The sequence below is a fragment of the Drosophila eugracilis genome, unplaced genomic scaffold, assembly GCF_018153835.1.
Source record: "Drosophila eugracilis isolate 14026-0451.02 unplaced genomic scaffold, ASM1815383v1 contig_340, whole genome shotgun sequence".
Classification (NCBI taxonomy): Eukaryota; Metazoa; Arthropoda; class Insecta; order Diptera; family Drosophilidae; genus Drosophila; species Drosophila eugracilis.
The window spans coordinates 883,343-906,027 of NW_024573195.1; the positions used below are offsets into that span (position 1 = coordinate 883,343).

The 22,685-nt window shown below is 34.0% G+C and overlaps 2 protein-coding genes across 12 annotated transcripts in view; one reads left to right on the plus strand and one right to left on the minus strand.

The window, feature by feature from the left end:
* Window positions 1-2,902: 2,902 nt before the first annotated feature.
* LOC108102340 (putative dual specificity tyrosine-phosphorylation-regulated kinase 3 homolog) lies at window positions 2,903-8,347 on the minus strand. 5 transcript variants are annotated; one of them, XM_041818559.1, is made up of 7 exons: window positions 8,333-8,347; window positions 8,031-8,171; window positions 6,574-6,995; window positions 5,667-6,514; window positions 3,995-4,595; window positions 3,561-3,932; window positions 2,903-3,503 (listed from the first exon to the last, which is right to left on the minus strand). In XM_041818559.1, the coding sequence occupies exons 3-7, from the start codon at window positions 6,977-6,979 to the stop codon at window positions 3,214-3,216; spliced, it is 2,517 nt and encodes an 838-aa protein (XP_041674493.1). In that variant the 5' UTR covers window positions 6,980-6,995; window positions 8,031-8,171; window positions 8,333-8,347; the 3' UTR covers window positions 2,903-3,213. The 5 variants fall into 5 exon arrangements, with proteins under 5 accessions (XP_041674493.1, XP_041674491.1, XP_041674490.1 ...); XM_041818557.1 differs by lacking the exon at window positions 8,333-8,347 and having other exon boundaries at window positions 6,574-7,635; window positions 8,031-8,073; XM_041818556.1 differs by lacking the exon at window positions 8,333-8,347 and having other exon boundaries at window positions 6,574-7,635; window positions 7,724-8,056.
* A 389-nt stretch (window positions 8,348-8,736) lies between these two features.
* LOC108102339 (calcium-dependent secretion activator) overlaps window positions 8,737-22,685 on the plus strand; it is a 29,027-nt gene continuing 15,078 nt past the window's right edge. For 4 of the 7 annotated variants that reach the window (XM_017207167.2, XM_017207171.2, XM_017207172.2 and 1 more), the window contains exons 1-14: window positions 8,746-9,093; window positions 13,115-13,500; window positions 14,326-14,446; window positions 14,704-14,871; window positions 16,759-16,934; window positions 16,996-17,227; window positions 17,287-17,537; window positions 17,594-17,608; window positions 18,596-18,826; window positions 18,876-19,020; window positions 19,076-19,182; window positions 19,249-19,424; window positions 19,487-19,693; window positions 21,566-21,702. In XM_017207167.2, the coding sequence (XP_017062656.1) occupies window positions 13,157-13,500; window positions 14,326-14,446; window positions 14,704-14,871; window positions 16,759-16,934; window positions 16,996-17,227; window positions 17,287-17,537; window positions 17,594-17,608; window positions 18,596-18,826; window positions 18,876-19,020; window positions 19,076-19,182; window positions 19,249-19,424; window positions 19,487-19,693; window positions 21,566-21,702 (2,310 nt within the window). In that variant the 5' untranslated portion in view covers window positions 8,746-9,093; window positions 13,115-13,156. Of the gene's footprint in view, window positions 9,094-13,114; window positions 13,501-14,325; window positions 14,447-14,703; window positions 14,872-16,758; window positions 16,935-16,995; window positions 17,228-17,286; window positions 17,538-17,593; window positions 17,609-18,595; window positions 18,827-18,875; window positions 19,021-19,075; window positions 19,183-19,248; window positions 19,425-19,486; window positions 19,694-21,565; window positions 21,703-22,685 lie in introns of all 7 variants that reach the window. The other 3 variants (XM_017207174.2, XM_017207175.2, XM_041818555.1) reach the window with 3 other exon arrangements.

The following is a 22,685-nucleotide window of genomic DNA, read 5'->3' on the forward strand; positions in this document are numbered from 1 at the left end:
GTAGTTCCGTGTGAGTTTTCCATCTGTATTTGCTATTGAAATGAAAACCAAGGATTTTTAGTGATGTTACTTCTTGCATTTGCGTGTTTCCTGTTGTTATGGTGCAGTTACAATTATGTTTTCTGTAAACATGGAGGTGTTTGCATTTTCTGGTAGATAACATGGCTCCGGAGTATTATCGAATTTAGGTTTATATTTAGGCTTTTTTTTGTTTTTTAGTTTTAGGATGATGTTAAAGTCATCTGCGTATGCGCTTAGGCTGATGTTCGGGGGAAGTGTATGTTTTTTTGTTAGTGAGTTATATGCAATCTCAAAAAGATTCAACTGTGTTATTAGTGTTTTGTTTTCTGGATGGGTTGAATAGATAGTGTATGTGTTTTTGAGGGTTAATGCCGCAAAAGCGTCGGATGTTGCTCCAGTTCGTTTTGGGTTGGGTGACCGGTGAGATTTGGGATGTGAATTTGTGAATGCTTGCTTCTTTACTTTGTTTGAGTGTTAGTTTAAATAGGGCATTTGCCCTTTTGTACTGTACAATGTTTTTTGTAGATATGTTTCTTTTAAGAGCGTTCCATTTTTTCATTTTATCCGCTCGTAGTTTTTGAGATTGTTGTTCCACCATCGTACATTATGTGTTTGTGCTATTGCCTTGTGAGCGCTCGAAAGGATAATTTTTTGTATTGTTGCAGCTTCTTTGTTTATGTTTGTGCTTGGTGGTCGTGCGCAGAGAAGTTTTCTGTTGGCTTGGCAAATTTATGCCATTTTGCCTTATCCATAATGAAAGTGGGTTTCCGTGTGGTTGATTGTAGGTTAGCAGTATTTGATTTGAAGAGGTTAATTATGATGGGGAAGTGATCGCTTCCAAAAAGGTTATCTTCTGTGCGTCAGGTACTGTCAATTTTAGGAGTGGGCTGCCGAGAGTCAGATCGACATTTGTTAGTGAGATGTGTGTGCTGAAATGTGTTGGAGATATATCGTTTAGAAGAATGTAGTTAGATTGTGTTATGTATTTCTTTAGTATTTTCCCTCTAGGATTGTTTCGCTTTGAGACCCAGTTTTTGTGCCAGCCGTTGAAGTAACGAGTGACAATTGTGGGTGTGGAAAAGTTGTCTAATACAGCCTGAAGATTTCGTAGTGAGAACGATTTGTTTGGAGCGATGTATGCCGAAATAAGTCTGAATTTGATTTTCGAGGTTAATTCTCAGCATACTGCGTCAATGTCATCGTTTAGGGTTATTTCTCTGGTTTGCAAAGATTTATGAGCCAGGATGGCTGCGCCTCCGTGTGACGGTGATGTTTTTTTTTCTATTAGGGAGTAATTAACAGGTATTGGTATATTGAGGTATTTTATATGAGTTTCTTGTAATGCTATTAAAAGCAGTGGGTTTTTTTAATGATTAATTGGAGTTCGCAGTAGTTGTTAAGGTATCCGTTCATATTCCATTGTACAATGTCATTTTAAAGGTTGATTGGTTGTTGTTGAGGTGGTGGATGATTTTGTGCCTTTTTATTGTCTACTGTTGGCTCTGGCTTTTTTATTTTTGCTTGATTAGCTTTTGTGAGTTTTTGGTTTGTAGTTATTTTTTTGTTTTTGTCGCAGTTTAAGGTCCAGTGCAGATTGGGTTGTTGATCGAGATAGTGTAGGTCTTGTGTGGGTGGTTTGCTTTGGCGGGTATCTTGCGCGTTTTTATTATGATTGCTGAGTGTTGATGTTGTTGTTTTGCTTGGTGTTATAGTGTTGGTTAGATTTTTTGATACAATTGAGGCGAAGCTTATTGGAATTGGATAGTTATGGCGAGTGTGTTATATTTTAAGTGCTGTTTTGTGATGTACTTTTTCTGTAATTTTAATGTTTATTAGTTCTTGTTGTTTTTTTAATGTTGGACAGTTGCGGTCTAGTGGGCTGCGTTTGGAGTCGATATCGGCGATGTTTATGCACTTAATGCTTCTTTGTTCATAGTGGCATGTCTCATTTACCTCTGCATGAACTTAAGCAGAGCAGTTCCTACACAGTTCGTTAGGGTTCTTACAGGATGGGTTTGGGTGTCCAAAGCGTAAGCATATCATGCACTTTAAGGGCATCGAGATATATGGGCGTACGCGTATTTTTTCGTATCCAATGTTAAGGAATTCTGGGAGGGTAAGTGAAGCAAATGTAATACTGATTAGACCAATTTCAGTCGTGGATTGATCTTTTTTTTTAAATATTTTTCGTACTTCGGTGACTTTTTGTGGTTTTACTTCGTCTAAGATTTCTGCTTCGCTTATGGTGCGAAGTAGGTTGCAATATATTACTTCTTTAGAGAAATTTAGGGTTTTATGTTCAGAGACAGTTACTTCAATGTTCGCAATTTTGTTTAATTTAAGTAATTTGTTTGCTTGTAAGGTGTTTTTAGTTTTTATCAAAATGTATCCGGCACGAATGTTTTTGCAAAACTGCACCTCACCATCGCAAGTAAAGTCAATCGTTTTTTAAGTATGAAAGATTTTCGAGGGATTTGTTGTCTGGTCCGATAATGATAATGAATTTTGGTTCGACTGGGTTTTTGCTGTACATTGATGTACCACTTCTTATGTCCGGTGGTTTGTCCATTGTTGTAGTTTTTCGAGCTGGCGCCGGGCACTTGGATTTTGAGTTATTTGTTTTTGCTTTTTTCTATTTTGTTTTACGTACTTGTTTGTTTTTTTCTGATAAACAGTTGTTAGTTGTTGTTTTTGGATGTTGGTATAGGTAGACTACGAGAGCTCAATAGTAACACGTCTTTTCTCTGCGAGGTTTGATATGATACTGAAAATACATTTTATTCTCTAAGAATGTTGTAGATACGTTTATAGGTATATGCTTACGTTTATACGTATATGATTCAATATTACCTATTAGATAAAAGTAAAAATAGTAAGCAAATTAAGTTTACAATCCGGTATCAGGCTTTTTATTAGGATGAAATAAAGTTGACAACATTAAACAAAATTTTCTAACAATTTCTTTAAGCTTTACTCAAATAACGCGTACACGGTTTTTTTGTATTTAAAATGCCTTATTTTTAATTTTATTTTGTGAGATCTCTTCATTCCAATACTAGAGCAATGCAAATAAGGGCCAAGACGTATTCAGCTTATCACTTGTATGGCAGTGCGTTGTCCTTTTATCAGAAAACAAAATAATTTGCTGCATCTAATCTCTTGAATGGCGTGTTGTGTATTGTCAAAAATTAGCTACATATCATTTGACTGTAATGTTAACTTATTCGAATGAAGCGACAAATTGGATTTTTCGATTATCTCAATAGATTTGTCAATTGCGTACGAGCTAGTTAGATTAACCAATGATTCTTGTGCACTATCTATGGCCACGGTCCTTGAATCGAATGCGTAGCTAGTATCTGCAGGTAAATTTGGTGTGGTTGAAGCCGAGTATTCTCCTAAGACATCTAGGCTTGAAACTTGCTCCAATTGTGTCAATGAATTTGCTGAGCTATTCAACGAACCAGAGAACTTTAATAATCCTGAAACATATTTAAAAGATGACAAGAATTCAATATAAGAGGAGAGAGTGAATTTACGGTTATTTTCATTATTTTTCATTTGCGGTAAGTATGAAAGTGTGGGTGCATAATATCTCGCTGCTCCAACGTCCACCGCAGTCAAAACACTTACTCCACCGGAGTCAGCTGAATGCGATGAAGGTAAATGTGGTGACGCAACTGTAGTTTTTTTAAAGCTATCTACTAATATATCAGCGTTCGTTAGAGGTGCTTTTGTTGCACTTAATGATCCCTCTGGAACGCATTTAGTAAGTCTAAAGTCCGTTTCTCCAACACCAAGCTGTTTTAGATGAAGACTGGAATGGCTCTTATCCTTTTTGATTGTTAAAGATATAGATGTAGCAGATGTTGACGATTGCGTTATTTCGGGTACTACGTCCTTATTTCGGGCTGTGAAAATAAATAAAAATAAAGAATATTTACATTAAAAAAATATTTATATTTATTTTTACCTGGTACTGGAGATTGGTTCCCGCTAAGACTAGCACCACTGATGCCACCACAGCCACTTGAGCTACTTGGCGGTCTCGGTAGGCGACGGCGAAGCCATGGATGCTTTAAAGCCTCGGAAGGTGTTAATCGTTTGTCTGCATCCCATTCTAAGCAGCCTCGTATAAAATTAAGAAAGAGTGGATCTTTGCATCCATCCAGAGCTTTTGATAGACTCTTTGAGCATGGAGGGCCACGAGGCTTACCTCGACGTGATTGGCCACCAATTAGGACGACCATTCCATCAGACATTGTTCGAACTGTACAGTATCGTGGATACCCTTTAGGGTTAAAAAAGGATTTTGACCTCTTTGAGTTTGCTAGTATATTTTTATTAGGCATTCCCAAGACTTCTATTATGCAAGCTAATTGGTCGCTTTCATTTTCACCAGGAAACAAAGCATGTCCTGATAGCAACTCTGCTAGTATGCAACCCAACGACCACATGTCAATAGCTCTGCCATATTTCGCTCCCAAAATTACCTCTGGGGCGCGATAAAATCGTGACTGTATGTATGTGTAAATACGCTGATTCTCAAAGCAGGATGAACCAAAGTCAATTACCTAAAAAAACGAAAAGTATATTACTTTTACTTTACTTTTTTACTTTTTAAACTATAAGCCTAAAAAATTTAACTAAGTAAAGAAATAACCAAAATTGTATGTTTTTATTCTTGCGCTATAATAAACAATATTTATGCATTTGGCAATTACTTAAATTTATTTAAAACAAAACTATAAGCCTAAAAAATTTAACTAAGTAAAGAAATAACCAAAATTGTATGTTTTTATTCTTGCGCTATAATAAACAATATTTATGCATTTGGCAATTACTTAATCATATTCGTAGCTTTTAGATAATATCGATCTTAGTTAAGATTGCAAAATCATGAAAAAGCATGAATTCTAAATTAATATTTTCAAAATACAAGTTAAAATAATGAACTTATAAAAGCAGTGATTATAATAGGAATATCAACTTCACACTCTAGGAAATTGATTAAAACTAACTTTAAAATTTAAAATGGTATAGTAAAGCTTATTTTATTAGCTTTTAATATATATATATATATTGATATATTTATTATATTATATATACATATTAAGACTTTATTTAAAATTAAAAGAGAATTCAAAGAAAATCAAGAAGAAATTTCGCAAAATTAAACAAATTTACAAAATTATTTTTATGAACGTAAGTTATAAAAAATAAAGTACGAAAAGTTTAGGCGAAAAGAATATTGCAATGTAAGTATACGATCCTGTAGTGTTTTTTATTAATGCCACATAGAGTAAGTAAGAATCTCGAAGTCTCAGGTCTGATGCGCAGGGTTTACGGATGCATATACACTATAATATAATCGTTTTACCATAAGAAATATTATAAATTATTTAAACCAACAAATGATTGAACAAATTAATCACATTGAGCTAAATATCTTAGAAAAAATAAAGTTTTGTCAAGAGCGGTGGTCAATAAGCAATAGATAATAAAATCCGATTAATAGCTATTTTCTTGTGTGCAACTATTCGGCTATCAACATTAAACAAACCACGTTACTCCGTAAAGCGTCCTTATTCTATCAAGTATATTTTGCGACGAAACAATAATACTGCATACTCTTATATACTTGCCTTTATACCAGAACGACCCTGCTGTTTTAATAAAACATTTTCTGGTTTCATATCGCAATGAATAATGTCATTTTTATAGAGTGCATCCAAACATTGAAGGAGAGAGTGTGCAAACTTCCGTACCAGCTGCAAACTGAAGCCCTTGAATCCATTTTTTTTAATTAATTCGTACAGATTGATGCTAAGCAGCTCAAATGTAATGCAAGTATGATTGCGAAATGTAAAATAGTCAAACATATGTATTATATTCATAGTGTTGTATTTATCATGGCGACGTAAATGATGAAGAATGCGAATTTCCTCTTGTGCCTGACGGTGAAACCGCTTTTCGTTTCGCACTATTTTTAGGGCAACGTGCTCATGAGTTTTATGATCATACGCTTTAATCACCTGTCCAAAGCTGCCCTTGCCGATTATTTTGAGCATTTCATACCGATATGCCACGTGATCATGAGGTACATGAATATAAGCACCTTGCTCATTATCATAATCAGAATTATTTGGACCGTAGACTCCTGGCCTTTTCTTTGCATTTGCACCAATAAAATATATCTGGGGATAGGCGAGTATTTCCGTGCGCTCGTAGGGAGTCAGCTTGTGCATGTATAAAATCATTACTTGTTGTGGGGAAACAACGAGAATTTTTGGTTTCTCTTGCAACTCGCTTTTTTGTTGCCCAGACATTATAATTTGCTCGTGAAATGGAAAAGAATCATTTTCCAATACTGCAGTTTCTTTGAACAAAACTAGCGATTCACATTCGGGTTCCGATTTTGAAATCGAAGCTAAATATATGCCGGGAACCTCTGTTTTTTTTGAAACTGTAGTTACATTAGGCAGAGATATTGCTGGAACATTTAAAAAAATCTTATAAAATGGTTCATATAAATTGCAAATTGGATGTTACCTTGAATAGACCCCATAACCTCACCATCATCGGAAGTGGATATTTTCTTGATATCTGCAGTGTAATTGGAAAACTTATTTGATGGCTGCTGTTGCAAGTCTTCGTTACTACCATGAACCATCGATCCATAACTACTATTGTAATATTGCAGTCCACTGTCCCGAAGTGGATGATGAATTGAGTTATGAGAATTAGTTTGAGTGATACCAGTCTGGGTAGAACTTGGGTTAATCATCTGAATTTTAAGCTGAGGTAGTGATATTGGCGATGTAAGTGCTTCTGCGATTTGTATTTCTTCCACAGGAATTGTGCTAAAATTATTTTCACCCTTACATATGGTATTTTTGCTTAACTTGTGTGGTTCAGATAATTCAATTTGATTATGTTTTTGCTGTGGACCAACCATACTGCGACTACTGCGCCTATTATTTATTAAATTTCGAAATATTGGTTATAAACAGTAAGAACCTATTTTAGCTGGGTTTAGTTTTATTTTATATATTTTATATCTTTGCAGAATCTTGTTAAAAGAAATTCTATAATGGGTTTTCCCTTCAAATAACAATTTACTGTTTATTGATATAATTTCAGAGCTTAAAATAACGTCGTAACTCGTAGAGGACTTTTGTTTTTAAATTATACATATTCATTTGTTGTAGTTTTAAGATATTTTTTATGTTTAATATTACTTGAATATCAAAACATATTTTTATTAGTCATTATTATTAGCATTTAGTTTAACAATCTTTAATACATTTTTTATATTTCGGCTTTTCAGTTATAGATGTTATTATTTATCTCCGACATACCAATGAAATACAATTACAGAAGATCTCATTCTTTAATGTATTATACTTCAAAGTTTGTTTTCCAGTCAAAATGTTTTAGCTCAGGCTAGCGTTCCTGTCTGTCACATCATGCATTTCTTTTAAATCAGAAGTATTTTCCAAAGTAATATATAATATGATTTCGAATAATTGTCGATATTACAATTTGTGAAGCAGACGTCCATACACATTTGGTTGTATGGTATGAATAAATTTAAAATCGTTTTTGTATATGCTAAAATAAACAAATCACTTTATTAATAGTCAAAAAAATCAAATCATATTTAGAATTCTAAAGCTTTACCAAACAAACATTACATTACATTTATGTTTTTTTGTATGTGTTTGTCACACATTAAATATTATATTATAATGAAAATAGTAATCCCTTGGTGCAATCATTTAGATATTTTGTCAACACTGGAGTTTTAAGTATGAATGTATGCATGAGAAGCTTACATACATATGTACACAAAATGCACACCGCTTAGTTTTATTTCGAAGAGTTTTAAAAAATCGAACTTAACACTAAACTTGTATTTCTATATTGTCTTGGTTTATTATAATTGCCCTAAAGAAAAGTTATTTGCATTTTACAAGTACATTCGAATACACAATTTTCTGACCGACCAAAGTGAAGAAGAATGTGACCAAATCCTAACCGAGATAATTTTCCACCAGGTCAAATAATAAGGCGCATTAGTATTGCTGACCAATAGTCGAGCCACGCATAGCTTAGCTGCTTGAACTGACGCAAAAATTGATGCAGAACTTTTTCACAGAGCGGAAATAGTTAGCAAAACAAAACATATAATAAATTAATATAATGATAATTATTTTATATATATTATACAAGATTTTTAATATGACTAGAAATTAACTAAGGTGAATCATACTGGAATTGTTTTTGGGTATAGTTTGTAAATGCTTACGCACGATTCTTTCCATTCTTTTTAATAATAATAAAAATTGTTGTAAAAGAAGTAGTTGGTTTGAGCGTTAGCCAATTAATACATACCTTATAACTTTTCTTTAAGTGTTAATTGTGTTCTTAGCATATATTAACCTTTTGGTAGATATTAATAAATCTTTATCGACGTTAATAATAATAAAAACAAGAATAGCACTCAAGACTTTTACGCGATTTGCTTTGCAGTGCAACATTTTTAAGAGAAGCAATAATAAATTTGTGGGAACACGATTTTGTAATTGCAAGTTAATAAAGTAAAAGCATGCTAGTTAACAATAAAAATAAAAATGTTATATTGCTACGGTTATGCGTATTCACTTGTTCCAAAATGGAGAATAACCAGTTGTTTCCCTCTGAGCTATCGGAAATCGATTATTAATCAAAGGATAGAAAGGTTGCCGTTGAAGAGTTAAGTTCTCTGTGCAAAATACAAATACGTTGTTAAGCAATAAAATTATAAATAAAATTGAAGAATCAAAATTGTTTCGTTAATATGTAAATAGCAATATCAATATTGTTTCTGCGTTACAATATTTTGCAATCATGATTTTTCCACTGTAATTTACACGGTACATGACTACCACCCTATGTTTCGCTCTGATTAGTTATCGTGCAATTCACTTATATATAAATATGCCTGTAACATATAAATGTTGTGAATAACGGTTGACTTTAAATAAAAAATTTGTTAGCAAGAGTGATAAAGTATAAAGAACAGTAAAGGTAATTTAGAAAATACAATGAAAATATTTTAAAATAATTGACTTTCAGTTTCAGGATTGTGTGGAAACATTTATATTCATTTTGTCATATATGTATGTCATGTAATAAGTATGTACACATTAATGGTGTATTTCAACATAAATAATAATAGCCTTCATTTCTCTAATGATATTTGAAATATATATATACATTACATACATAAATGTTTACATTTTTTTAAATTAATGTTTTTGAATTTTTAAATTTGAATTTGGTTAAAAAAATAGTTTTTAATGTTTAAAAAATCAGTATATGAAAAAGATATTTTTTAGGAATATAATTGGCATAATTCATATGCATATACATATATACATATTCATGTACATATATGTACATATGTTTGTAAATTTCCTTATTCATATGTATTGTATGAAGATCTTAAACCATTTGCAAACATTTATTATAATATATCGTTGCATACTTTTTGGTAAATCAATATAGGATTTTTGTTCTGAACTAATAAAATATATTGTCTAATAAGTTTAAAAAACATTGCTTTAAACTGTATAAGTGTTATGCAAATTGAATTTGGGAAATTGGTGTTTATAACCGTTACTCGTAGGTAGAAGGAATCGTTTCCAACCGTACAAAGTACGGCGTATATTTTTGATCAGAATCAATAGCCAAGTCGATTAAGCCGTGTACGCTGTCCGTATGAACGTTGAGATCTCAGGAACTATAATATACACAAAGTATATTTCCTTATGTAGAAATGTATTGTATGAAGTTCACATTTATTATATTATATCGTTGCATACTTTTTGGGTAAATTCATACTTAGTTTTTGTTCTGAACTGTTAACATATTTCGTCTTATGTGTTTAAAAAAATTGCTTTAAACTTTATAAGTACTATGCAAATGTTACTTTATCATTTAAAGATTGGTTAAAATTGGAAACCCGCTGTTTATACCCGTTTCTCGTAGGTAGAAGGAAGCGTTTCCGACCCTAAAAAGTATATATTATATATTCTTGATCAGAATCGATAGCCAAGTCGATTAAGCCATGTCCGCTGTTGAGATCTCAGGAACTATAAGAGATACAAAATTGGGGTGAACATGCAGGTTCTTTTGTTTCAAAAATTGCGAAAAACTAAATTCACCTATATCATGTATAATCTTGAGATGCCAGTACAATTATTTTAAAATTGGATAAAACAGTAAAGTGTATCTTATAGACAAGGAACAAATTGGTAGACACACAAGCAGATACAGTGACAAACTAATAAGAAATCGCAGCCCTCTTGCTAGGAATCTACTGCCGGCTAGACCACTGAGACGTCTAAAACGGCAATGTTTTGCGAAAACAATTAGAAGACAATGAGACATTTTCACATTTGGAAACCTTTTAAAGTAATTAGGTTTGGTTTGAAATTACAGTTGCCCACAATCTTGAGATGCCAGTCCATTTGTTTAAAAATTGGATAAAAGAGTTACGTTAATCTTATAGACAAGGCACTCGACTATAGCGTTTCTTGCTTTGATACATAATAAATCGTAGTAGTACTTTTTACTTTTCTAAATAAATATCAGTATAGTACTTGTATTTGTTTTTTAATAACTTTTGTACAAAATGTACCTCATGTATAATATAAACCAATGTAATATAGAGATTTGATATAAATTTTGAAGTCTCAATGAATTAATTGCAAATCAGCTGCCCGATTTCTAATAGGTAATAAACCTATAAATAAAGGCTAAATTTAATAAATATAATTTATTTATAATAACCATCTGGAAAAATTGTTTAAGTTAAACAGGAATTGGCTACTTATACTATGGCTGCTATAGATCCGGTGCCTGGGAAAAGTAAATGAAAAGACAGAGGATCGAAAAAAGGACTTGTTGTGTTTTTAAAGACAAAAAATTAAAACGATTGTTTCCTCACTTTTCAGTCAATTGAAATATAATTTCGGCGATGTAATTGGCTTGGCTAGGTTTCTTCGGTACTTTATAATCGTCGCAACATGTACCGCTTTGGTGTAATCCGAATCTAGAAGAAAACAAGAATAAACGCTATAGTCGAGTGCCGCGACTATAAGATACCCGTTACTGTTTTATACAATTTTAAAGTATTCATTTTGCTAGTGGAAATTCCCAAAGCGCCACTTATTGTCGGAGAAAGCATGTTGAGTATCTGATAGTGACCTCACTGCCCATATGAGGCCTTATAACCTAAATTTTTTCATAAATAGCGAAATAATCTTCCAATTTGCAAAATCTTTGGTAAATCGAAAGATATTGTCAAAAATATGTTATAGAAGGTCAAACGAAGGCACACACTATAATATTATGGTCGCCACAGTTTTCCGCGGTTTGTGGGCGTTAGAGTGGGCGTGGCCAATTGAAAACTGGGGATTGCTGTGGCATCATTTAAATACGTATTCTTAAGCACAACTTTCTAGCTCTTAAAGTTCCTGAGGTTTTCCCAATTTTGGTTTTTCGGGTTTTTTGGGCGTGTCTTGATCGGAAAAAACAATTCGCATTAGGGGCATCATAAAAACCTACATGTTTAATCCGAACTTTCTATCACTTATAGTTACAGAGCGTTAAAGTTAAAACCGTCTTTAGAGCTTGGTGGGCGTAAGAGTGGGTGGGCCGGATAGTGGTACCACTATAATATGCGCTGGCATCTAAATATTATACATACTAAATTTCAACTTTCTAGCTCTAGTAGTTCCAGAGATTTCAGCGGTTTCATTATTTCGTGATTTGTGGGCGTTAGAGTGGGTGTGGCAGAAGAATGCTGTAATAAACTTGCGCTGCGTTTGGACCTCAAAAATCTTCATCTTAATCTCAACTTTGTATCTCTGATAGTTCCTAAGATCTCAGCGTTCATACGTACAGACGGACAGACGGACATGGCTTAATCGACTTCACTATTGTTACTGATCAAGAATATATCAACTTTATAGGGTCGGAAACGCTTCTTTCTACCTGTTAGATATTTTTCAATGAATCTATTATAGGGTAGAGTATAGTTCTACTAGTAAAACTCTACGAGTAACGGGTATAAAAACGGACGAAAACAGGACAAAACCAAAGAGCTGTTTTACCAGATGGGTGATGTTTCCAAATTTTTATCTGAGAAACAAGAAAAAAAGATATAGTCGAGTGCCGCGACTGTAAGATACCGGTTACTGTTTTACACAATATTAAAATATTAATTTTGCTAGTGGCAAGTGACAAAGTGCCACCTTTTGTCAAAAAAGCATGCTAGCTAACTATTAGTGATCTCACTGTCCATGTAAGGCCCATTTCTTCATAAAAAGCGAATATTCTGATTTGAAAAATATTTGAGTGTCCATCTCTTATAGTTACCAATATACAAAAAGCGAAAACCTTTTTCGAGCTTGGCGTAGTCGGAAAGTTGTTTCACCTTAAGCTGTGGCATCTCAAGATTATACGTATATCCGAAATTTCTAGCTCTAATAGTTCCTGAGATTTCAGCGATTTTAGTTTTCTGTGGGCGTTGAGTGAAAAAGAAGAAATAAACTTGCGCTGCGTAGAAACCTCAAGAATCTTCATAATTAATCTCGACTTTGTATCTCCTATAGTTCCTGAGATCTTAGCTTTCAAACGGACAAAAGGTGAAAAGGATAAAAAAGGTCAGATCTGTTTAAAAGCGGATAAATTGGCACCTACGCCCTATTGGTCGTTTTAAACATTAAGGTCAGATACGATTCCATCGCGTTACATTGGCATATCGTATTTTAAGTTCAATGCTGCAATCTACAAATGTTATGTCTGGCTATCGGGAAAATTGAGCATAATCGAATATTTTTGGCTTCACTTTTTGAATACGACAGATTTATTATCCTTCTTGTTCAGTCATGAAAAATATTTCCTAGTTAAGATCGAAGTTATTCACAAGAAAATCGTCTAAATATAAAGAAAACTATGTAAGATATACTGCTATACTATATACTAGTTAATATACTATAAAGTTTAACCAAACATTATATTTTTTTACTTGTAATTGCAGAATCAAGAATTAAATAATCCTGATCGGTATTTTTTTTGCAAAATGATTGATCCCAGTTCAAGCGAGGAGGAAGGAGATGATGACCCAATTGCAAATGTGGTATCGAAAGGTCGAATTTCTCATGCGCCCAAGGGCGCTGGTACCGCTTCTATAATAGGTGGATGCACAGGATCTGGCGTAGGATCAAATATTCCTATATCTGGCTCTAACGGTGATTTGGCCGTGAATCAAAGACAATCTAATATAAGTTATATTTCTAACCGAAATGATGTTGGAAATATTAGTGTGGCAGCGGGTCTAGGAGTCTCCTCTAACAAAAATGAACAAATACATAGTAGCCGAGTTGATACCGGGAGTCTAGAGGTACCCAACAATGGTATTCCGAGGTTAGTATTTGTATTATTATAAATTCTTAACAAAGTTTAAACAATTCACAAAATTCACAGCTTAAATTAATTGTTTATCAGTAAACGTAAAGCAAAGGGGTTTATTAAATACGTTGATACGTATGTAAAACGTTAAAGAAAGAGAAACAGGAACGCTACAGCCGAATGCTATGACTTGATAGTACACTTATCTCTGTTAACCTTCTTTGTAACATTTTAAAACGCTATAGATAATTTTTTTTAAATTACGGTATATTATTTATCGAATCTTCTGTCTTCGAGACTAACGACAAGTATTCAAATTATAGCCTAATACACACATATAATTAGATTAAATTAAGTTTTTTTTAGGAGAACGGCCCTAGACATTGTTGCTGGGTAGGGAAATGTCTTCACCTGAGTCGTGAATGGCTAGAACACTAGGTTAAAGATCGCGGAAGCCTATTTGGATGAGCCTGTTGCTTGATCGTATACTTTGCTTTTATATTGTCGATTTCGTCATTAACAGATCCCACATTTCAATCTCTGTGAGTTTTTTCATTCTGTATGTACCACCGTGCACCAGTTATAGTTCTCAGTATTTTTGATGGAACTCTCTGTATTACTTCTAGATTGCTAACGCATGCGTTTCCCCATAGGTCGAAGCCATATTTCCAAATTGGCTTGAGAAATATGAAAGTCTTAGATCTGCCGTATTTTCAATCCTCACACAATAAGCGAAAAAGTATTATACTAAGTACATCTGGTTTTTAGCGAATGGTCTCTTTGCTTTATGAAAAAATGAAACTTAAGTACTTACTAAAATATGTGTTTATTATTATTTAGTGGTATTTCGCAAGAAACTTTAAATCAAAGTATCGGATCTTCGAGGGCCAACTCATTACCAAGACCATTGTCACCGTCGCCATCTTTAAGTAGCGAGAAGCCTGAAACTGGAGATTCGCATGTAAGTAAAATAAAAAGACATTTAAAATGAGAACAGTGTAACTCCACCTTTATATGAAAGCAAACCTTTTAATGTTAAAATCAGTTGCTTTTTATTTCTTATAATTTTCTAAACCCTTTTTCGCCTTTGTCTTGTCTCAATATTTGATTGCCCGCTTTTGTTTGCCTTAAAGTTGCGTTTAGATATTATGATCGTTAAAATAGTTTAAGAAATTAAACTTTTGACTTGTAGATTTGATTTATCTTTGTTTTTTTCAGGACAAACATGAACGTGAAGAAGAGGAACGCAAACGACGAATTCAGCTATATGTATTTATATCGCGCTGCATTTCATATCCGTTTAATGCTAAACAGCCCACTGATATGACAAAGCGGCAAACAAAAATAACCAAACAGCAATTAGAAATTATAACTCAACGATTTCAAGTAAGATTTAAAGTAAAAGTCCTGATATATGCTAGGAAGGCTGGTTTGAAGAAGGCTATGGTTTATACTCGCTACTCGCATAGAAAAAGATTAAAGTGTAGGGGTAAATAACCTTTTCTGTCCCTATAAAGCCGGGGTGCTCAAAATCGTCTTACGGGAGAACATTTACTCATACAAATAAAAGAAGGCGTGCGTATATTTAGTAAGGTTTTTTTGTTGCTTTGCAGCTGGACACTGAGAGAAAAAAGTGTATCACTCATTTTACTAACCCGCAAAATGAGAAATATGCTCTAAATTACAAACAGAAGGTATAAGGAATAAATTCCCGTGCAATTGTTCGAAGATGTTTTAGGAAGAAAAAGAGGAAAAAATGAAAAGAGGAAAACGAAAAATTGTTAGTGTAATATCGCCGCGAGTGCTCAAAGCTTACGGAAAGAACGTTTGACGCGAAGTTTTGAATATTCAAGAATTCGTCCATAGATTCTACGAGATCAGTTTATTGCGGGTTATGAACCACATAAGTCGGAGGGCTATAATTATACCAGTTACTCGTAGAGTAAAGGGTATACTAGATTCGTTGAAAAGTATGTATATATTCTTGATCAGGATCAATAGCGAAGTCGATTGCTTGTTCGTCTGGCCGTCTGTCCTTCTGTCCGTCTGTCCGTCCGTCCGTCCGTGTGAACGCTGAGATCTCATGAACTATAACAGATACAACGTTGAGATTAAGCATGAAGATTCTTGAGGTCCCTAAGTTTATTTCAGCATCCTGCCACGCCCACTCTAACGCCGACAAAAATCTCAGGAACTATTAGAGCTAGAGAGTTGAAATTCAGCATGTACAATCTTGAGACGCCAGCGCATCATTATCCGGCCACACTCACTCTTACGCCCACCAAGCTCAAATGACGGTTTTCGCATTTTCTAGAAAAGCTGATATCTCGGTAACTATAAGTGCTAGAAAGTTCGGATTAAACATGTAGGTTTTGCCCCTTATGCGAATTGTTTTTTTTTCGATTAAGCCACGCCCACAAAACCCGAAAAACCAAAAATGCGAAAACCTCGGGATCTTTAAGAGCTAGAAAGTTGTGCTTAAGAATACGTATTTAAATGATGCCACAGCAACCCCTAGTTTTCATTTGGCCACCCCCACTCTAACGCCCACAAACCGCGGAAAATTATGGCGTCTCAAGAATCTGCGCGCTTAATCCCAGCTGTGCACGCCTATAGTTCCTAAGATCACAATTTTATACTGCTGTATATATATATTTTTGACAATATCTTTTGATTTACCAAAGATTTTGCAAATCGGAACATTATTTCGCAATTTATGAAGAAATTTAGGTTATAAGGCCTCATATGGGCAGTGAGGTCACTATCAGATACTCAACATGCTTTCTCCGGAAATAGGTGACGATTTGGGAATTTTCACTAGCAAAATGAATATTTTAAAATTGTGTAAAACACTAACGGCTATCTTATAGTCGCGGCCCTCGACTATATGGTTTCCTCTTGTTTTTCCTAAACACGATAGGAGGGAGATGTGGCGGTGAAGTGTATACATGTATTCTTGGTAAGGATCAATCTGTCCATCTGTCGTATAAAAGCTGTGATCTTAGGAACTATAGGCGTGCACAGCTGGGATTAAGCACGCAGATTCTTGAGATGTCCATGCAGCGCAAGTTATAATTAAGCATACATATTTAGGAGATGCAACCGCCGCTCAAGGTGATTTTATCACCCGACCATGCCCATTCTAACGCCCCCATTTTTTATATTTAAAATTTTTTTTGGCTTGGGCTTATATAACATGACATTTTTGTCTATGCCTATTGATCACAAAAAAACAAAAAGCATCTAGAATTATAAACCTTTGCACTATTTTAGGCGTTTTTAAAAGGTGAAACCCAAATAATGGCAGATGAAGCATTTCAAAACGCTGTTCAGAGTTATCATGACGTTTTTCTTAAATCAGAAAGAGTTTTAAAAATGGTCCAATCTGGTGCATCATCCCAACATGACTTTCGTGAAGTTTTTCGAAACAATATAGAAAAACGGGTCAGGTATTAAAATCAATGACTATTTATCCAAAATTTTGGTGAATGAAAGTTACGTTTATTTAAGATCCTTACCTGAGATCGATGGTCTTAGTAAGGAAACCGTTTTAACTTCTTGGATGGCAAAATTCGACATAATATTAAAAGGAACTGGAGAGGAGGATTCGAAGCGACCAACTCGGATGCAGCAATCACTAAATAGTGAACTAATTCTATCGAAAGAGCAATTATATGACATGTTTCAACAAATATTGTTAGTTAAAAAATTTGAGCATCAAATTTTATTTAACGCCTTGATGGTAAATTTATTTATTTTTATGTTAAACTTCCGATTTAATTAATATATATAATATTTTAGTTAGACTCTGCCGATGAACAAGCAGCAGCTATAAGACGGGAATTAGATGGACGAATGCAGCGAGTAGGAGAAATGGAAAAGAATCGCAAACTAATGCCCAAATTTGTACTTAAAGAAATGGAGTCTCTTTACGTTGAGGAATTAAAGTCGTCAATAAACCTTCTAATGGCCAATCTTGAATCTCTTCCAGTATCAAAAGGAAATATGGATAGTAAATATGGACTTCAGAAGCTTAAACGTTATAATCACAGGTTAAATAACTTTATTAAATTGTTGAATACTTAACTAATCTTATTCCATTTTTCAGTACTCCGTCATTTTTGTAAGTAACCATTAACCAATATTCCATGTCGTTTAGAATAAATTCTGTTATAAAGGGTGTTTTTTTAGAGGTATAAAACTTTAAATTTAAAAAAAAAAATGGATTATTTGATAGACATGATTTTTTTGTTCGAAAGATTATCTTGTGGCATTACATTTTAAATATGTTTTCTGTCACGGCTGCTTCGGATGTAGCTCTATTAATGATGAATTGTCAAACCAAACTGAGAACCAATGGCTTGTCAGCTGTTAAACGTGTCGCCATCTTAAACCCTGAAGCCAACTTAAAATTCTATACCTCTAAAAAAACACAATTTATATTTGTACTAATAATAAAGTTGAACTAGAAGAAATAAACATTGAGAGCTAACCAATTGGGATTCAACAACAGAATCCTGTGACGCCCAAGTAGGACAAGTTTATATAGAACATCACAAAAATATCTTAACTTATAATATTTTTGTTCTCACAATTCTATATATATATCGAAAAGTGTATAGTTCGTCTTAAAGTGCATTTGATAATATGCAAAAAACCAGGTATAGCAAAACACAACGTAGTTTTTATCATATCATATATTTAGCTGCTAAAGAAGTCAAGTATTTTTTAAAATAAATTGAATATTTAAATAACATTTTATTTTATACCTGTTCAAAGAATTGAAGCACACTTTTGACCGTATGACACTATTCATATTCTTGGCCAGCAAAAAAAGTGAAGTAAATATTTTAAGTTTAAGAAATTCAATTGCTAAAATATACCGAAATACAAAATGATGCTAATAAGCCACAAGAGTTAGGCAGTAATAGCTTGCCTCGACAAAAATGCGCTTTGTTTTTAACCTTAAGTCAATCCATGATTTTTATTTAAAGGGGACCGGTAAACTTGACATGTATACAATATTCTAATATTTAGTAAAAAGTATTTGCATATATTTTGAATTCTATACGATAAATTCTGTTTTATTTGTGGTTTCTTAATAAAAAAGAAAATTGATACTGCGATCCCACGGATCCTTATCTAAGTTGGAGGGTGACTCAGAGGATGGTTCTACGCAACTGACAAAATTAGATGTTGTACTTACCTTTCAATTGGAAGTGATCGTTATGGAGGTTAAAGGACTTAAATCACTAGCGCCCAATCGTATTGTTTACTGCACAATGGAAGTTGAAAATGGCGAAAAGCTTCAAACTGATCAAGCAGAGGCATCAAAACCAATGTGAGAGCCTACCACAAAATTTCTTCAACTTACATATTTTTTCCAATAGGTGGGATACACAAGGCGATTTTACGACCACACATCCACTCCCTATTGTCAAGGTAAAACTATATACAGAGAACCCCGGTATGTTGGCATTAGAGGATAAGGAACTAGGAAAAGTAACTCTTAAACCCACTCCACTATCTTCAAAAGTGAGCGTTAATTTAATATACATAATTTTATATAAAATATTTTATTTTGAATTAGTCACCCGAGTGGCACCGAATGATTGTTCCAAAAAACCTTCCAGATCAAGACATTCGTATTAAAATCGCTTGTCGACTGGATAAACCATTAAATATGAAACATTGTGGGTAGGTATAATGAATTTGTATTCCATTACATTTCGGCTTAAAAATTTTTTTAATTTATTTAATGAGACACCTTTATGCAATCGGGAAATCTGTATGGAAAAAATGGAAGAGACGCTACTTTGTCTTAGTTCAAGTATCCCAATATACATTTGCCATGTGCAGTTATAAAGAGAAAAAATCAGAACCGTCTGAGATGATGCAGCTTGATGGATATACAGTAGATTATATTGAAGCCGCAAGTGGTATATTAATATAACTTTTAACAATGAGAATAAGTAATTTTATTACAAACATTTACATTTAGCAAACCTGATGTTTGGCATCGATTTAAATGGAGGCCGTTATTTTTTCAACGCTGTTCGTGAGGGTGATAGCATTTCGTTTGCTTGCGATGATGAGAACGAATGCAGTCTTTGGGTCATGGCTATGTACAGAGCAACTGGTCAGTCCCATAAACCAACTCCACCAATCACACAAGACAAAAATTCTGCAATGTCGAAGATTCAAGGTGGTAAGTGATTTGTTTTAAAAGTCGTGTAGGAATTTTCCAAATATGGTTTAAACTAAAAAAAAAAGAAGATAGGCTGTTTTATGTAAATATGCTACCAGTATATAACGCCGTTTATTATTTTAATTGAGCCATGTGTCGCATACACATATTTTATATCTTAAAGCCTTTTCAAAAATATTAGTTAGTTAGATTAACAAAATATTAATATAAAAAAGTTTTATAAGCGGCTTTAAATTACATATAATTGCCTAATTTCCTGCTTATTCCTCATATTTGATATATGATCGGCAGTGTTACTAATAATTGGAATGAAAAAAGGTTATAAGACATTGAGTCACATAATAGAAATTGATATTTCTTACTCTTTGCAAATCAGAGCAAATATGATTTCTTCATGTTTTATTTATAGTCATGTTTGTGTGGTATGGCTGGTTAGAAGGCTGGCTGGCTCTTCCTTCTACTGCCGTCTGTTGGGGTGGGAAGTGGCAAGGAAGCGTGTTTGTAGAAGGCCTCTTGGTAGCGGCTTCGATGTAATTTTTTGTTATTTGGAAAGATGGAACTTAAGAGATACTAGCGGATCGCAGGTTTGTTTCAGAATTAGGCTATGCCCACTCTAAACTTGCCAACCGCAAAAAACTGTGGCGTCAAAAGCACCTTAACCTTATATAACATTTTGTGTAAATACCTATCAATGTACAACAAAATTTTCAAATGGGAATGTTCAATACCTATAAAAACAAAGAAAAGTGGGATTAACATACATTTTCTAAAGCTGATATCACAGTTGAAGGTGATTTCATCATTCGGCCGTACCCAACGCACAAACGCAAACCGACAAACCGCCAAAAACTGAAACGTTCATAATATTTCGATTTATGTTTTATGTATACCAATTGATTAACCAAAAATGTTTCAAATCGGAACATGTATTTCATTGTATATGTCCTATGTCTATGTATTATAATTTATTTGTAGTTCTGTGTCGCTCATAAAATTACTAATATCTGTTAGCAAAATTATTTTTTTAATATTGATTAGAAAAGTAATAGGTTTCTCATAGTTTGGGCCCTTGACTACAGCGCTTCTTCTTATACTAGATTCGTTGAAAAATATGTAACAGATAGAAGGAAGCGTTTCCGACCCTATAAAGTATATATATTCTTGATCAGGATCAATAACTAAGTCGATTGAGCCTGAAAGCTGAGATCTCAGGAACTATAACGTATACAAAGTTGAGATTAAGCATGAAGATTCTTAAGGTCCCGACGCAGCGCAAGTTTATTTCAGCATCCTGCCACGCCCACTCTAACGCCCACAAAAATCTCAGGAACTATTAGAGCTAGAAGGTTTAAATTCAGCATGTACAATTTTGAGATGCCAGCGCATCTTATGGTGGTATCATTATCCGGCCACACCCACTCTTACGCCCACCAGCTGATATCTCTGTAACTATAAGTGATAAAAAGTTCGGAAGAAGTTACTTAAGAATACGTATTTGAAAGATGCCACTGCAACTTGCTCCTACTTTTCATCTGGCCCCGCCCACTCTAACGCCCACAAACCGCAGAAAACTGTGGCGTCCATAATATTATAGTGTATGTCTTAGTTTGACCTTGTATGACATATTTTTGTCAATATCTATCGATTTACCAAAGATTTTGCAAATCGGAACATTTCGCTATTTATGAAGAAATTTAGGTTATAAGGCCTCACAGGGCAGTGAGGTCAATATCAGTTACTCAACATGCTTTCTCCGACAATAGGTGGCGCTTTGAAAATTTTCGTTATCAAAATGAATATTTTAAAATTGTGTAACGTGTATCTTATAGTCGCGGCACTCGACTATAGCGTTTCCTCTTGTTTTTATCTCAGATGCTGACAAAGCCCGGAAACATGGAATGGAGGATTTTATTAGCACCGACCCATGTACCTTTGACCATGCTACACTTTTTAAAACATTACAAAACCTTACACTGGAATATAGGCTTAACGATCCATACGCGTCTCTGGTAAGTTAATTAAATGTTTTAGTAGACTTTATACAACGATAATTAAACAAAATGTTTTACAATGTTATATACTAAAATATGAATTTAATGCCTAAATAGATATCTGCTATGATACAGCCTTGACCAGCTTTAAGGTGTGTTTTGGGTCGTTGTCTTGTTGAAAGACCCATCTCAAAGGCATGTTTTCCTCAGAATATGGTAGCATAACGTCAGCGAGTATTCTTTTATACCCAAATCGGATCATAATATCAGTTATGCGATGTATCGGACCAACGCCATGCCAAGAAAAACAGCCCCAAACCTTTATTCATCCGCCTCCGTGCTTAACGGTTTTCTTTGTGAACGGGAGTCGAATTCTTTACCTTTTGGACGTCGTACATAACGTCTAGAGTCGTTACCAAAAAGGTTTATTTTTGATTCGTCGCTCCATAACACATTGTTCCATTTCTTAGAACCTTCTGGTCCAGACCAAGCCAAATGATTTTACTCTCATCTGTAAATTTTTTTTCCGAAATAAAGGAACTTTTTGGGTATATTTCCTGTTAGGCCGGAACTTTTAAGTCCGCGCCGAACCGTTCGAGATGATATTCCATTGTCGATTTCAGCGGCAATTGACTTGGAAAACATAAAGGGATCCTTTTTTGATAGACTGACGATGCGGGGTTTTCTGCCCATCTGGAGAATATACCTAATATGCAAGAAATCATTAAAAATCAACATACCGTAGTCCAATTCTAAACTTAATCCTTTCAAATTTGTAAATAGCGGAAGTGTATTTATAATTTTGACCAGTCCAAAAACGACCATCCAGAACAAAGTTAGGCTTAGCACTGAAGTAATGGGGTTCCCCATTTTCATTTTTGATTTAAATGTTTAACAACACTATAACCTTTCAAAATAGAATCAACTAGCTTTAATCGAGCTATGTCTCAAGAAATGATACCTTTACCTATGTACTTATTATTTTGGCCAATAGTGTATAT